Source organism: Ictalurus furcatus, unplaced genomic scaffold (genome assembly GCF_023375685.1).
Source record: "Ictalurus furcatus strain D&B unplaced genomic scaffold, Billie_1.0 scf4, whole genome shotgun sequence".
Classification (NCBI taxonomy): Eukaryota; Metazoa; Chordata; class Actinopteri; order Siluriformes; family Ictaluridae; genus Ictalurus; species Ictalurus furcatus.
The window spans coordinates 671,809-690,050 of record NW_026521053.1 but is presented as its reverse complement, the minus strand read 5'-3'; the positions used below and the strand labels follow the sequence as shown (position 1 = coordinate 690,050).

At 40.0% G+C, this 18,242-nt stretch overlaps 2 protein-coding genes across 2 annotated transcripts in view; both read left to right on the top strand.

The window, feature by feature from the left end:
* Nucleotides 1–1,596, top strand: part of LOC128604858 (NACHT, LRR and PYD domains-containing protein 3-like) — a 440,358-nt gene extending 438,762 nt beyond the window's left edge. Inside the window, exons 13-14 of the mRNA XM_053619920.1 lie at nucleotides 379–555; nucleotides 675–1,596. Of these exons, the coding sequence (XP_053475895.1) occupies nucleotides 379–555; nucleotides 675–711 (214 nt within the window). The 3' untranslated portion in view covers nucleotides 712–1,596. The remainder of the gene's footprint in view (nucleotides 1–378; nucleotides 556–674) is intronic.
* Nucleotides 1–18,242, top strand: part of LOC128604861 (E3 ubiquitin-protein ligase UBR2-like) — a 257,322-nt gene that overhangs the window by 192,023 nt on the left and 47,057 nt on the right. The window lies entirely within an intron of this gene.

Below are 18,242 nucleotides of genomic sequence, written 5' to 3'. Positions count from 1 at the left end.
ACACACACACACACACACTGTACACTGGAGATACTGAGGTACACACACACACACACACACTGTACACTGGAGATACTGAGGTACACACACACACTCACACACACACACTGTACAGTGGAGACACTGAGGTACACACACACTGTACACTGGAGACACTGAGGTACACACTCACTCTCTCACACACACACACACTCTCTCTCACACACTCACACACACACAGTTTCCCTCTGTGGTGATTGTAATTGTAGTGATGTGATATTGTCATTGTTGTGTGTGTGAGATGAGAGTAAATGTTGTGTATATAAAGATTTTGTGTAGTGGATGTTTTCAGAGCTAAAACTGAGTGTGTTAAGTGTGAGAAGGTTTTCTTTCTTGCAGGATGTGTAACTGCAGTATTACAGGTGAAGGTTGTGCTGCTCTGGCTTCTGCTCTGAGGTCAAACTCCTCATCACACCTGAGAGAACTGGATCTGAACAATAATAATCCAGGAGAATCAGGAGTGAAGCTGCTCTCTGATCCACTGAAGGATCCACACTGTAACCTGGAGACACTACAGTGAGTTACTGACTTACTGTCTCTTTACTCTACTGTATCATACTGAATAATGTGTGTGTGTGTGTGTGTGTTTATGCTGATGTTGTGTGTTTACACTGATGTTCTTCTCTGTCTTACAGCATTAAGGATAATAAACTCACCAGGACTGGCGTATGACAGGAGTCTCACCTCAAACCTCTTCTTCAGGATAAAGCAGTCTTGGTGAAGAGTTAGAACCCGTCCCACATTTCCAGCAGTTTGGGAGCTGAATCATTAAACTTAAAGGGGCAGAGCAGAAACAAAGTCAAGAACAGGCAGAAGGTCGTACACAGGAGAAATCAACACACGTAACCAAATATCTGCTGTACAAAGCAACGGCACCGATCTGCCCCGGGGATGGAGACCGACGAGGCTTAAGTACACGTCCGGAAATGTACAGCCAACTCATCCCAAAGCACGAGGCGGGAGCAGGCGTGTACGAGATGTGATCGTCCAATGGCAAGCAGGAACATGACGCACTGCAGTGGACTGGGCTTAAAAGAGGAGGAGACAAGACACCCATCCCTCCCCCGACATAGACACACGAATGGAACACAGTACAAACAGAAATACAACTGAGGACGTAACAATGGCCAAGTATCAAATAAAATGTAAACTTGCATTGATGAAGTTAATGTTGTTAGTAATTGTTTATAAATTACCATGGTAACACAGAGCTCCAAGGTATAAAAATATGGAGTTTGTCATCAATCAAACAGTAACCAGTTTTAATACCTAAAAAGTTTACGTAGCAAAATTTAGCAAAGCGCTTACAGTAAATTAAAATGTAAAATTAATCTAATGAAATGTTGTGCAGCACATGCTTATGTTAATGTTTGTTACATTATATGATCATATAAATAAATAAATACTCCCAAAGTCACCAGAATTGAAAGCTTTGGTGCTGTTAAACATTTAGAGATTGAGGTTGTGGTGACTCAGTAGTTCACTCAGTATATCTGGGTAAGACACAGTGAACGACTCACTGCTGGCATTCATGAAGAAGTCATAAACTCCACTGGAATAATAAATAGGATCTAATAAAACCATGAGTGGAAATTATTGGTGCAAGTTTGTTAGGTTAGGCTTCCTCCAACCTGGAACTATATCCTCCAGTCCACGCGGTGGCGGTAACGCGCCTAACAGCTGCGTCTCCGACCAGTAGAAATCACAGAAGAAGAAAAAGCTGCAGCGGGTATCTCCTGAGCAGTTGAGTTATTACACCGAACTAATCATCTCCAGATTAAATTATTTCTGGCAGTTTTACAGTTAGATTTGATCCAGTTTAAACATAAAAGCTGGTTATTTTGTCTGTGTTTGAGGAATTAAAACTCCGTTCTGTTTTTAAACCCGAGTTAAGTTAAACGGAAGCTGTGTGGCCGAATCCCAAATTGATGTCATTTCCGGTTTAAGTGCACTACATTAGGGATGAAATAATGACGGTCTACACCCTATGTAGTGCACTATTTAACTCATGAGGAGAGATTTGTTATTCTGTTTTAGCGGCACTATTTAAGTATAACCTTACTTTATCCTAAAATCCATTGTTTGCTCCCTGCTTATAGCAACTATTTTGCTTGTATCTTTCTCATTTGTAAGTCGCTTTGGATAAAAGCGTCTGCTAAGTGAATAAATGTAATGTAAATGTAAACTAAAATAAACAACAGTGAGTGTAAAGTGGCTAAGTCATTTAGCAGCTAAAATAACTTTATATTTCTGTAATGTTTTTAATGTAAAACTGAGGTAAAGTTGGGTTTATATTGGACACTCACTTCACATTCGAGCTTCTCTCTTCTATTTCTCAAGAAATAAACACAAAAAGGACAAAATGTGTGTGTGTGTAGCTGGCGAAGTCACTTTGTAAAGAAGTACTATGCGCATGCGCACGTAAGTATTCACGTCAACATGTCCGCCATATTGATGAGGGAAAGACCGCGCTGTAAACAAATACAAGTAAACGGAGGAGCTGTGGTTTTTCTGGATAATAATTTACATGATTTACCGGAGATGATAACGGCATCGTTTTCAAAAACTTGTCCTTTGAAACCCGTTTTCCAAAGTTTTCAGACCCCGAAACGCCGTCGTCATGGAAACGAACAGCCAAACCGCATCAAAAGTTTTCGGTTTTTATTTGAAAACGTTGTGGTGTAAACGGCCCCTTAACAACTACAGCAAAATGCTGCTTTTATTGCTGAAGCCTTTCTGTAAACAAATAGAAATGAAATAGAATTTTTATGATTCACACTATATTACACTCCATTCTTCTTCTCAAACACAACTCTATTTTGAAAATATTCAAGATGATTTTTTTTGTTAAAAAAATCAATTTCATGATGCAGCTTATTATTAGAGCTGCAACTAACGATTATTTTCACAATCGATTAATTGGTCGATTATTTTTTCGATTAATCTGATGGGGGCGGGGCAAACTTTCAGTGCCTTTTTTTGTTTATTTAAAATAAAATCCACAAACTGAGTGTTACAAATATAAATTCAGACTAAAACTTTACACAGATGTTTGTCCAAAACAGAAAAGAACCCAATACATACACACACACACACACACACACACACATATAATATATATATATATATATATATATATATATATATATATATATATATATATATATATATATATAAATTAATTTAGGACTGTAGTTTAATTCGGTGCTTTTTGTGCATCCATAAAAAAATAATGCATAAGTACTTATATAATATAAATGTAAACTAACTAAATAAGATAAATATATATATATATATAAACATTTATAAATAGTTGGATAGATAGCATTATTTTTTATGGATGCACAAAAAGCACAGAATTAAACTCCAGTCCTAAATGAATAATAAAATCTCACTTTCACTGCACCTTGTGGTTTCTGTATCTCGGTGTCTTTAGACATTATTTTACTTTTGATCATAATGTTTGAATTAGACATTACAGATCTTACTCGCGCTACACTCTGTATCAGCGCGTCTACACCGCGCGTGACCAGCAACGCGGCCTCGTTACTAACACTTTATTTTCAGTGCTTTTTGAACTGTCTCTCAGCCCTAAATAGTTCCGCGGTATTTGTGTGGAATTGGGATGAACGTCTAGTTAAAGGGTTGATGTCTCGCTGGCGCAGTGATTTGTTCTTTAGGAGTGTTTTTCTCTTGAACAGCTCTCTGTGTGGAGACTTGAGGTAGTTCTGTAGTCACAGGTGCACAAATCAGTCACACAGCTCCAGCTCCACCTGCGCCTCTCGCAGGGAAACGGTTTCTGTGCACTGGCTCCGTCCCAAATCACCTTGTATGGAATCTCTATCTCTAGTGCACTAGGTGCGGTAGAGACTCCGTTCGTTCAGACCGTGTGTAGTGTACCTAGATACGCAGTCGTGCAGGATTTGGGCACAGGCCACGCTAATGAAACATCATCCATTTCAAGTCAAGTTGTTATTGTTAAACGTTTCACTAAAACCTGTATGGAAACGTTGCTGTCCAGTTGTTCTATAAGCGCAATTTCAACCAAATACAGTGGAGTGTAAAAGTTTGTACCCCCTTTTGGTTTCTTTTGGATGGAAGGGTGTTAAATGTCCTAAACACTACAAAATTTGACTGCAAGTAGAAGTTAATTTTATTATCAGACTCAGATATCCCTGTTAATATTTTTAATACTGCTCATTAGTGTTAAATGACTTGATGATTTTGTGGTCAGTAAACCGTTTTTGTGTTGATTTTGATGTATGTTTTGGATCACTGTCCTGCTGGAAGATCCAACCACGGCCCATTTTAATCTTTCTGGCAGAGGCAGTCAGGTTTTTATTTAATATCTGTTGATATTTGGTAGAGTCCATGATGCCATGTATCCTAACAATATGTCCAGGTCCTCTGGCAGAAAAACAGTCCCAGTACATTAAAGATCCACCACCATATTTAACCGTGGGCATGAGGTACTTTTCCATATGGCTACCTCTCTGTGTGCTTCAAAACCGCCTCTGGTGTTTATTACCAAAAAGCTCTATTTTGGTTTCATCTGACCATAGAACCCGATCCCATTTGAAGTTCCAGTAGTGTCGGCAAACTGAAGACACCTGAGTGCGTTTTTGGATGAGAGTAGAGGCTTTTTTCTTGAAACCCTTCCAAACAGCTTGTGGTGATGTAGGTGACTTCAGATTGTAGTTTTGGAAACTTTCTGACCCCAAGACACAACTAACTCCTGCAATTCTCCAGCTGTGATCCTTGGAGATGTTTTGTCCACTCGAACCGTCCTCTTCAGTGTGTTGAGACGATATAGACACACGTCCAATTCCAGGTTGATTCATAACATTTCCCGTTGACTGGAACTTCTTAATTATTGCCCTGATGGTGGAAATGAGCATTTTCGATGCTTGTGCTATTTTCTTATAGACACTTCCCATTGTGTGAAGCTCAATAACCTTTTGCTGCACATCACAGCTACAGTGGTGCTTGAAAGTTTGTGAACCCTTTAGAATTTTCTATATTTCTACAAAAATAGACACAAGATTTTCAGACAAGTCCTAAAACTACACAAAGATAACCCATTTAAACAAATGAGACAAATATTATACTTGGTCATTTATTTATTGCAGAAAATAATCCAATATTCCAATCTGGGAGTGGCAAAAGTATGTGAACCTTTTGCCTTCAGTATCTGGTCTGACCCCCTTGTGCAGCAATAACTGCAACTAATCATTTCCAGTAACTGTTGATTAGTCCTGCACATGGGCTTGGACATCAGTTTTGGCCATTCCAAACCAATAACCTTATTGTTCTTTAACCATTCTTTGTTTTGGGCCATTGTCTTATTGCATGCCCCACTTTCTCTTGAGATTCAGTTCAGTTCCTGGGTTCATTCTTGTCCTGCGTTTGGGGAACTCACCACTACACTAATGATAATCTTTCAGATAGCTTGGAGATTTAGTACGTGTAGACCTTCTCAACTCAGGGTTTTCCATCCCAAGGAAAGTTTCTGACACAGCCACTTCAGAAGTTCCTCCCAGTTTTTGTTTGTGACTTTCCTCAGAGAATGAAGAACCTGAGTCTTTTGTAGAAGGCACTGGAATGTCAACATCTGGCCGTGAAGTGTCTTACAACTCTGGTGCTGGTGCTACGGATGTTGCATTGTGCCTGTCTCTCACCTGATCAATATGTCAGTGCACTACTTGCCCACTTCCCAATGCTACTGTGCACCATACAGGACCAGTCTTTTTCTGAACTGTTCCTGGAATAAAAGTAGGTCCAGAGCTGAAGTTCCTAGTATACACTGGGTCGCCCACCACAAGATATCTTTCCTTTGCATGTTGGTCATGGTACCATTTTTGTCTCAATTGTTTGTCTCAATGAGACCCTGTGTAGACCAGTTTCCTTCCACACAGCAGTTTAGCGGCTGATTTGCCAGTGGTCGACTGTGGCGTCGTTCGGTAACTGAACAGCACTCTGGCTAGCTTTTTCAATGGACTCTCGGCACTCTCTTTCATCAGGGTTTTGAGTGTTGAATGGCCCTTTCAGCCAGACCACTGGAAGATGCATGGTAGGGTGCTGTGCTTGTGTTTGATGCCGTTTCTTTCCATAAACTCTTGGAATTCAGCACTGGTAAAAAACAAAGAAACTGCTATAGTCTGACATCACTACTTCTGGTATCCTGTGTTGGCTAAAGGTTTGTCTTAAGCACTGAATGGTAAATGTGGATGTAGACTTGATTAACAGATAAGCCTCTGTCCATTTTGAGAATGCATCTACCACGATCAAGAACATTCTACCCATCCACGGTGCACCATAATCAATGTGAATCCTTCTCCACGGTTGCTCTGGCAACTCTCACGCGTGCAGTGGCGCGTTTGCTGGAGCGTTTCTGTTTTCCTGACAGACTGCACACGATTTGACCAATGCTTCCACCTCTGCATCCAAGTGTGGCAACCACATATAGCTACGCACCAGGCCTTTCATCCTGGTAATTCCTGGATGGGTTTCGTGTAGATGTCTTAGAAGAGCCGCACGCCGCGGATGTGGAATCACTACGCGAGTCCCCCATCACACAAAGCTTCCCTGTATGCAGAGTTCATCCTATTTCCTTACATATTAGGGATGTCACGATACCAAAAATCTAGTCGTCGGTACCGATACCACCAAAAGTACACGATGCTCAATACCACGGTGTGGTTTTTATTTTTTTTTAAAAAGAGACAGAATTAAAAAAAATTATAAAATTAAAAACTCCTGGAGGACATCCTCCTCTGGCTGATACTGGCAGAGAGAGAGAGGGATATTTTAGTTCAAACACTCTGACCATGACTAATAAGTGCTAAGGTGCACTCCTAAACGCACACACACCCCTTATACTCTGAATGCAAGCATTAGTTTAAATTGACTGATACGGTGGCAGGATAAAAAGATTTATTAAAAGCATGAACATGTGAATAATTATTAGTGACATGAGGCTACATTTAGCTGACAGGACACGGGCTGAATGGCGATGCATGGTGGTCCATTAGGAGGTAGTTTATAACATTGCAATGCGTTAGCGTTTAACAAATAACTGGATATCGCTAACATTACATGGAGCATAACGTTAGCTGATTTCACGGCTACAATGCCAGCTGTCTCAAACATAATATAGGACCTGTCTTTCGACTGTAATCCTATGGCATTAATTTTGTGACCTAAAAATACCTCTACTTCTCCCATGAACTCACACTTGCTCCTTCTTTGTCTCAGTCCACTCTTTTCTATCCTACTCAGTACCTCATCCAAGTTCTGCAGATGTTCATTAGCCCCTGAGACTAAAATGTCATCCAGATAAACTGTGACGCGTGCGATGTCTTGCAGAATCCCTTCTATTGTGCACTGGAAGATCGCTGGAATTGAAGCAACTCCAAATGGTGGCCTGCTGTAAGTACATAATCCCTTGTGCATGTTAATTGTAACATACTTATTGGAATTTTTGTGCAGAATTATCTTCTGATGCGCATGGGTCATGTCCAGTTTGGAGAATTTTTCTTCCTGCCAACTGAGCAAATAAATCTTCTACCTTGGGAATTGGATACTGCTCCACACTAGAGCTGGATTTACTGCGAATTTATAATCCTACAAATTGGGATAGAACCATCAGCTTCCTGACTGGAACAATGGGAGCTGCCCACTCTGCAAACTGTATTGGTTATATATATATATATATATATATATATATATATATATATATATATATATATATATATATATATATTGTATATATGTTTATTTCAGTACATTTTCATGGTACGGTCAGTACTGTTTATTTTTGTAATAAAGTGAACTTAATTTTTCCACTGAGTGTTATATTTTCATTCAGTAGTAATCGGTTATTAGTAGGTGCTACCCGACTTGGTTATCAGCATCTGTAAGATCCACTATCGGTCAGCCTTTAAAATAGATTAATGTGTATGACATGTTCTTCTTTAATTAATAAAGAAATGCACTTGTTGACAACTTGCTGTGGTATAAGGGGAATAAAACACTTCAGAATGTGCAGTTCTACCTTGGGGTGGTAACGGTCACTCCACTTCATTGGATCGTTGACTACTTTCCTATAACCGCATGTTTATTCCTTACATAAATTAAACACAAAGCATGTAGGGGTTCTACATACATGTAGTATTTGTACAATCAATAACCTATTAGAGTAATACATTGTGGTATATAAACTGAACTTTGTGTTTGATGTGTCTGTAGTGTCCAAAGCCCGTGGTGGTGGCAGTGCATGGCGTGTGTGGGAGCAGGTCTGTTGGGAGTGTTAAGTACCATCTCATACACTCAGCAAACAATATGGATGGAACTTTCCAGAGTTGTGGTGTCACTTTCCTGCAAAGCTTTAACCATCAGAGAGTTATCTTTTACTGGGGCTTTTAGCTGCAGGAGACTGAATTACTAACAGTTTTTTTTTGTGGATCTGATTTCTTCCTTCGCAGGAGTGGATCTAATCACAGCCTGTGATATTCGTCTGTGCACACAGGGTGCCTGGTTTCAGGTGAAGGTATGAGGAACATTAATTTGCCATACATTGCTTGCTTACATGTTTACACCAAGATCTGTAAACAAGTTATTTTTGTCCATATGATCATATATAGAGATAGTAAGTGATGAGAAGATAAGAATGGGCTGAATGTTCTGACTCGTACAAGCCCCTATGAAAGAGTTGACCACAAGGGGGCACACTCTGAACAATTATTTACATTTGCAGTTTGTTGAAGATTAAATAAACCACAGTGAGCATCAGATGTCTGGTTTTAATACAAAGTGGACTATTTTATGATATTACCATCTTGTCATTTATCAAAGAAGAGCTACAAAACCTGAAATTTGTTCATTTTTAGACAGAAAAATTCTGCAGTGTAGCTGTTCTAGTGGGCTTTCACACTGGAAGTTTAGTCCAAAACAGAGCAGTTTGCATGAAAAGTTGGTAATGTGACCGTCGTAATGTGGACTGGGAAGTGCACTGCGGTACCGAACCCGAGACTACCTGTAGAAGTTGGTCGAGTTCGGTTACACTGGAACTGTGAATGTGAATTGTCCCATGAATGTGAACACAACTTGTACCCGGGTCCGCACTTGTTCAGGAAGTAGAGTAACCTGTGCTGAAGGCCTGTTGTGGTGATGACGTGTCATGACACGTTTTGGCCCAAATCTGCAGTAACTTTGAAAAAGTGGAAGCTCCTCTGAATATTGTGGAGTTTCTTGATTTTGCGTTAATTTCTGTGATCACAAAATGGTGAAATTCTGGACTGACACATGGAAGATATGGAATGATAACAGAAGAATGTGACTTTGGGTTGTACCGTGTATTTTTTTTTTTCATGTAGCTTTATTATTTAGTATAAATGAAGGCAAGTGTGTGTTCTGTTCATCTCTGCAGTCGTGTGTTCCCTGATGGTCAATGATTGCTGGAGCTCTGGAAATAGCAGGTGAGATTGCAGGCCGGAGTCGCGTCGCTGTCCAGGGAACCAAATCAACCTCCTCTACTCCTGAGACCACAGTGTAACTGAGAGCCTAGACTACATGGTAAGAACCTGCTTAAGACATGAATAGCATTTTTAGCCTCAAGGTAGACCCATGCACACGCAGTATGGCCACAAACACAAAGTAGAGCGGTCGAAATCTGAGATTTCTCCTCTGTGTCTCCAGGCTACTTGGAACATGAACATGTTGCAGACACAGGATCTTATGAAGTCAGCGCAGACAGCCCTGGAAAAGAAGAGTCCGAAAGACGTGCCCTTCTCCAAGCTTTAAAGGAGAAGATCCAGGGCTGTTGAAGCTGCCTGTTGAATCAGCGGTGGAACTGAGACTTCATCATCCACATATCTTTAGTTCTTCTTGCTAAGTCTGAGTTTCTTTTTAGTCTTTTTATTTTTAGACTGGTCAAAAGACTGATTAGTGGAAGTGAAATGATAGATGAACTTTTAATTACTTGCTTTATTATTTGCAGGTGCCTTGTACAGTAAGACAGGGTAACTAATACTCAAAAGCTTGTTTTGTGTGTTAACATGTACAGTAGATGTACATATTTTTTCTGGTGCTGTGTGACTGCAGAATGTAGTGCAGTTAACACATTAAATTTCCTTGGATGCTCACTTTTAACTCGAGGAGGTCACAGTTTGCCCAGACATCTTTTTTTAAATCCGTCAATCCGTCACCCACACGTCATTCTGGGGGACGAAGAGGAGGAAGCTGGACAGATAAATTTATTTATTTATTTATCATTGCTGTGTTTCCTCAATCGAGTGCAGAAAGAAGAAAAACAACACAACTGATTTAAAATAAAAATATAGAAAACAATCTAATGTAAGGTTCTGATCCGTTTTGCTTTCAGCAGGAAGGCTGTCCTCTTTCCTGTTGCTCTTTCCCTTCTATTAGTCCATTTGTCCAGTCTGAATCGGTTTGATTCGTTTTGAGACGATTCGGAGTCAAATAATTTTCTAGTGAGAGTCGCACACTTCCAAACGAACTAGACTGAGATGAGTATTTGATTCTCACTAGAAAGTGATTCGACTCTGAATCAACTCGAAATGAATCAGTCAAACTGATTCAGACTCTATAAAAGGACTATGAGATGTGATTAAGATATATATTCCAATGTTTTGCTTTACAATTCCACTGTGTGTGTGTGTGTGTGCGCGCGCGCGCGTGTGTTTTTCAGGAGAACGAGAAACTCTGACACAAGAGTACATCCTGACCATTGGTACTGTGTACACATCAACATACACACACATCTCCATGCTGGACATCTCAGGAGCTTTCACACACAGTGCTAGGAATATCCCGGGACAGAGAAATGCACCTCCTAAGTGAGCGAGTTAAGCGTCAACCAGTGAAATTTGCTGTAGCGTGAACACTTCGCCTCTGTGAGCTTCACTCTCCGTCAGGTTCACTGTAATTAGACATAAAATGTACATAAAGTTTATTTTTCATACAGTTAGGAGTTAATGTTTTTTTTTTTTTTTTTTACTCTTCGAGGAACAGAAATGATCTTTCGAGGCAGCTTCTTCATCACTACCTGCTCCGTTTGACTCAAAAATGTAACGACCGTTTTCAAAAAGTCACGATGTCTTCAGTTCATGTGATTTTACTGTTGAATTTAAACAGGAAATGTGAAATATTTTTGTTCCTTTGTTTCCTCTACTGTCTTTTTGCTGTGATCTTGAACACAGTTGTAATTTTTTTTTAATAATAAATAATTGATCATTCTAGTTCTCTCACTTTCCTTGTCCTAATTGTCCTGTATCTGTTAAATCCGTTTCATCTCTGGTCTTTCTGTCTGTATGAACACTTGTAGAAATGACATGATGTCCATATTTTTAAATGATTCATGATTTTGAATTTAAATAAAGATATTCTTTAATTCTGTATTTTGTCATTTAATTATCATTAGAAATCAGAAGATCAGATTAAAGCCACGGCTTCTTTACCTGCCGAAGCTGTAAAACTTTCAATAAACCAGTCAATAGATCAGCTGAATAAATGTAGATTTTTAATTTACTGATTAGATGTATTGATGGTGTTGATAGATTATTTGAAGATTTTTATTGATCTTGAACAATCATTCAGTTAAATATTTTTTTAAAAAAACTTGATAAATAGTTGATGAAATAAATGTAGTGTAATGTACTGAGTCAAATATGAAAACTACAAATAAATAAAATATATTTATATCTGTGTATAATTAAAAACCTCACTTAATACAAGAAATTCATATCCTAAATGTTGCAAGTGATTAATCTGATCATTTTATTCACCTGTTTAATTATTACTTTCTAAATAATAAACAAATTAATGTTCTGGATTCATGAGGAATGTTTACATTTTGTGTCCAAACTCAAAAGTTTAAACAAAGTGTATATTTATGCTAATAAAGCATAAAGAACGTGAAACCTCAACACGTCTACAATCATCGATGAATTAAATATTAATTAAAAAAATTAAATTAAACAAGAGTAAGATGAAGTATATTTTTAATTAAAATGTAATTAGAAAGGAGCACTTTTAAAGTGGATATGATTTAAAATAATGATAAAGCTGTTTTTTTTATGCATTTGTATATATTATCCTCTACCGTGTTTAAGAAGAAGAGAATAATGAAGCTTTTTAAGAAATAATATTTGGGTTTATTTTATTTTATTTTCTCCTCACAGATTCAAATTTACGTCAACGTCCGTTACGTTGGTGACGTCACCGCGAGCGCGAGAAGTCGAAGTGAGGAGCAGAAAGCGTTGTTAGTGTTAGTTCTGGCCCGTTTGGACCCAAACTAAAGTGAGTTTATTCGGTTCTGTGTAACCGAACCCATTTTGTGCTGTATTGTGTGTATGTGTGTAGTTAACGGTGTTAACACCTGTGTTTCAGGTGTATCAGTATGAAGCAGGCGGTGACGGCGCACTGATTCACTCTCGGAGCTCGGTTCACTAATGACCGAATCACCGAGGAACCGACCAAAGATAACTCACACCCGCACGGAGAAGAAGAACAAGAGGAGGAGAAGTGAGAAATAACATTTTATAACTTTTTTTATTCACTCCTCTGGTTCAATATTAATGTTAATATTATACAAATATGCTAGCGGTGCTAGCTTTTGAGGAGGCAGTCCAGTCCACGCATGCGCAGTGTAATTAATGAGCAAGCTAATCGAAATGTGATTAGCAAATAGGTCGATGTTATTTTTGATTCTATTTAAAACGATGAATTCACTCTGTCAATAACTGCCCAGATTGAGAATATTGCATGATTTACTTTTATAAGTGGACGTGGCTGAACGACATTTAGCTTCACTGGCTAATTAGAGCTCTTTTACTAGTTTAATGGCTGAGTCATCCGGCTTCGCGCATGCGCAGTGTGGGTTTAGGCGCTGTAGTCTTCTTCTTTTGAATTATTATTATTATTATTATTGAGACCATTTGGGGTGAATTTGGAGCATGTGGGGGGTTTGAGTGACCCCAGAATGACCTATAAATATTCTTTTAATATCTCCAGAACTGAAGCAGCACAAACGAAAATTTTTACGGCACAAACCAGCACAAACTATTCTGCCGATGTTTTGTGTTGGTGGGGGGGCAACTTCACGCAGGTTGTGTGTGTGTGTGTGTGTGTGTGTGTGTTTTGTCTGTTTGTCTGTTTGTTTGTTTGTTTGTTTGTATGCTCTTCAAATATCCAGGTGTTAGATGGTCAAGTGTGTAGTGTACAGATAGAGTGCACAATTTAAGAAATAGGAACCAGTCAGAGAGAGGACATCATAATAAGAACAGGAAGCACTGACCAAATAAGGAAATAGATTAAATAGGTACACGGTGTATGGGAGGCAGGAGAACGTGACCGTTATGTTGAATTATAACGTGTTGGATTATAGAAATAAATGAAGTGGTACTGATTGTGTGTGTGTGTGTGTGTTTTTTTTTTTTAGGATGAGCTGGAGTGGGGCAAAGAGAACTGCATTCAGATCAAACGGATACGAGAGGTTACGACTCTCTCTCACTCACTAACTCGCACACATCTATACACACACTTCTTGACACAGATCCCTAACTATCATTTCTGGTGTGTGTGTTACAGGTGGCTGAGTTGTTTGAGGATCTGAAGAATCGAGCGTCACAATTCAACATGCACATCAGCGAAACTTCTCCCTCTGACTACACCAGCGTGCACACACAGAAATTCATAGTGCAGGTAACACACACACACACACACACACACACGAGTAGAACAGGTGTAGTTTAACAGCATATGTGTATAAAGAGGCTTTTTTCTTCAGGTCAAAATATATACAGCAGCGGTGCCCAATCGCGATCGACCGGTTGATCGCGAAGGAAGTGCGGGTAGATCGCCATTAAAAAAAAAGATGTTAGTTGATGTACAGGGCAGCCAGTCTGAGATCTCGTCTTTTCTCTCACCACGCGTGTGCGATCAAGCGCGCCAGTGCTAAAGGCTAGCGAGAGAAATCGCGGGGAGAGGACATTTTTCAGTCTTTTAAAGACTTCATTGACAAAACCCAGCTCCCAGTGTGCAAATTGATATCAGTCAATGGTTGAGCAGCGCAAATGGATTCATTGCCAAGTGCAGGGAAGACGATGCTTTCCCTGACTTCCTTAACTACCACTGCATAATACACCAACAAGCCTTATGCGCAAGAATGCTAAACATGAAAGAGATCATGGATGTGGCAACAAAGATTGCCTGTTCTATACGTGCTAGATCACTTCAAAGACGGCTGTTCCGTGCACATCTGGAGAAGGCAGACTGCGACCAATCAGCTCCTGCTACACACTGACGTGAGATGGCTTAGTAGGAGTAAATTCCTGCAGAGATTTCGAGAGCTCTGTCCGGAGATAAGCGAGTTTCTTTTTGCTGTTAAACATGCAGAATACACCCAACTCAATGATGATCAGTGGTTGCTGGACTTTTTTTAACCGAGCATTTTTAACCGATCTGACCAACTTAATTTGGAGCTGCAAGGAAAAGACAAAAATTAAAGGCAGTTAATGCCTTTAAACGGAAAATGCAACTTCTGTTCTCAAAGCTGCAGCGCCATGTTTTTGGGAACTTCCAAAACCTCGCGTCAGAGCTGGAGACGCAGCGGAAGGCTTGTGCGCAGTTTAACATTGCACGCTACACTGAGCAGATTGACAGCTGTCGGTCAGAGTTTGACAGACGCTTTCAAAACTTTGCTTTACTGGAGCCATTCGCCACATTCATGTGCTACCCGTTTAGGGACAGTGTTGAGGTTGATTCACTCGCGTCGAAAATTGCAGCGCTGTTTCACCTGAACTCGTCTGAAGTGGAGGATGAGATTTTGAAACTACAGACTGACATTCAGCTGAAGTCCAGGGCTCATGGACAGTTTTGGAACTTACTCACAGGGGAAAAGTACCCAAACATGAGGAAATGTGCCACCTCCTTGACTGCATTATTTGGCTCTACTTATTTATGTGAGTCAGCCTTTTCCCTCATGAAGATCATTAAGTCCAAATACCGTTCCACAATGACTGATCATCATTTGGAGGCCTGCTTGAGGCTGGCTACCAGCAGCTACTGTCCGGACTATGCAACCCTGGCTGATTCTACTCAGTGCACGTCATCAGAGTAAGGTAATGACCAAAAATGTACTGAATTGTATCGTCCCATAAGGGTTCATTCAGTTATGCAAGGTACATGAACATATATTATACACACACACATATATATATATATATATATATATATATATATATATATATATATATATATATATATATATATATAAAGTATACGCAGTGTATATATAAATATGTTTCGCATTTTTAGTGTAGGTAGATCTCTTTGACTGGTCATGTTAAAAGTAGCTCGCAAGTCAAAAAAGTGTGGGCACCCCTGATATACAGTAAATATAAATGTTAGTAATAATTCGCAGCCTTAGAAGCACAAGCATCCAAAGTAAAATTGCAAATGCAGGGTATAAAATTTTCACCATGACGACAAAGTCCAAGAAGTGTAACTTACTCCTGCAGAAAATAAATAATAATAATTATTAAGTATCAGTGATGTCTCCGTTGTTCAGGTGGCGATTGCAGGCGCATTTTATCCGAACTGCTTCCTCCAGGGAACTGTGGACGAGGAGCTCGCCTCCAAGGAGCTCTATGGAAACGACCCCAGGACCACCGTAGTGGTATTCAGTCAGCTTCCATTTAACTAGGGGATTAATAATAATAATAATAATAATAATAATAATAATAATAATATTTCTCTCTCTCCCTCCCTCTCTCTCTCTCAGGTGTGTAATCTCCCTCCATTTGCATTCCTTTACTATAAACAGCTCCAGTCTCTCTTCAGACACTGTGGTTAAGTCAAATCCATCTCCTTTGACAGCTCCAGGTGTGTGTGTGTGTGTGTGTGTGTGTGTGTGTGTGTGTGTGTGTGTGTGTGTGTGTGTGTGTGTGTGTGTTTAATTGTGATTTTCTATAAATATGTATTGTGAGTCTGTGTGTATCAGGGCCTATGTAGAGTTCTACCGCTCGTCAATGAGAGGTTCTGGCGTTCTCCCAGAGGTCTCTCTGTCTCTCCTCCTCGCGCAGCAGAGACTTCCTCTCCATCTCAACGTTTAACCCGCTGGAGAGGTGGAGACTTGGGCAGGGGGGTAGTGTATCTCACACCTCAGATATACACGGTACACACACACACACACACACACACACACACACACACACACACACACACACTGCAGCGAGCATCATCAGATGAGTCATAGTTACATTTTAAGTGAGAGTAGTCATGTGACCACATCCCCTAGACAGTGTGATGTTTAGATGATGTTCTGTACATTAGTGCTGTTCTGTTACAGGTCTCTCTCTCTGTGTCTCTCTCACTCACTGTGTGTGTGTCTCTCTCTCAGGGTGAATGTGGATATTCAGAATCAGTCAGTGAGCCCTGTCGGGGTTCTGAGCAGCTCCATTGAGTTGGAGAATCTTCCATCTAACCCTGTCTTTATCGTCAATATCACCGAGGTGTCTGTTCCGCCTCTTTCACTTTCAGTGCACAAATAAAAAAAAGCAGTGGCTTCTGTGTGTGTGTGTGTGTCTGTCTGTCTGTCTGTCGGTGTGCGCACTAACAGGATTTTAATGTGTCATAAGCTCATCACACAACTTGGTGACGTCTTCCACGTCCTTCATCTGAAAACACACAGACGAAATAGAAATCACACACTGTTTATTAATTTGCATAATTTTCTGCGGCTGGTTCATGTAAATACTCGTACAGTCAGGCAGGTGTTGGTTGTTTAAGGAAACTTTTTATTTAACAAAAAAAAAATTCAGCTCATCACAAAGCTTTTGGTGACGTCTTCCACCTCGTTCTGAAAAGACACAGACGAAATAGAAATCACACACTGCAAGGACACAGCCAGGTTCTCTTTTACACACACCTGAGAGGAGATAAACCAGCTGAACTTTCTAATCCTACATTAAACATCCAACAAGCAGCTTTCGGGTCACAGTGACTACGTTTACATGGACAGCAGTAATCTAATTATTGACCTTACTCTGAGTAAGATAATAATGTGATTAAGGTGTTTACATGCGTCGCTTTTAGAATATTCCTTTCATGTTCCTGTTTTACATGTTTTAGAACATAATTAGATTAACAGCACGCGTCATTACGTCACCGCGCCACGCCGTCCAACGTCACTCCAGAATTTCACGTATCAACATGCAGTTCCTCTTCGTCATGGAACCGTATACAGTTTTGCATGTTTTTATTTAATTTTTTTACGAACGCTTTAAGTGCAGTTAATTATTTCTCATGCCATACATGCTAATACACAACTGCTTGAAGCCGTGGGCTGCGTCCCAAATCGTGTAGTTACCGTCTATATAGTAGCCGAGATACATGTATTTTTCCCCACTACAGGCCTGTAGTAGGAAAGTATGCGATTTGGGACACAGCCGAGCTCTCTTGTTCGCCGTAAAACTGCCGTGTGTGATCGTGTCCTGTCGCAAAATGCGGTGAAAACTCACACACGACGTTCATAGTGTGATTAAGGTGTTTACATGTGTGTAATACACGTCCATAATGCGACTAAAACAGGAGTACTCCACCTGTCTTAATTAGATTAGTGCTTACTTCGATTATGACCTTAATTAGACTAAGGTAAAAAATTGCTGTTTACATGGTAGTTTCTTAATTAGAGTCTGGTCTTAATCGGATCAAGAGTGGATTATTGTTGTCCATGTAAACGCAGCTAGTGAGAGATTAATGACAAGTTCCTGTGACGCTTCTTCTGCTTTAAACTCGAACCTGAGGGTTACGACGCCATCTCAAACTAAAACAACATCTATCTACAAAGCTACAGTGCAGAAGAGTTACTCTGACCGGGGCAGGGGCTGGTAAGGTGTGAAAGCAGCTTGAAGTATTTCAGTGTAGTACATTCTGCTCAAGAGTCACTTTGGCTCCCTCCGCTCTAATCTTGGCCAGCTGCTGGATCTGCTGGAGCATTCAGCGCAGCTAAGCGTGCTTGAGTTAGTTGTCTTACTGTTTGTGCTGCGCTGCACGTTAAATGCAGTCAGTCAAACAGGTGCGCAATGAACGCGCAGAGAGAGACAGAGAATAAGAGTGAATAAGTTCAGACGTTACCCTAACAAAACAGTGGCGTTATTGAGGAGTTGCTTGATCGGGTCCTG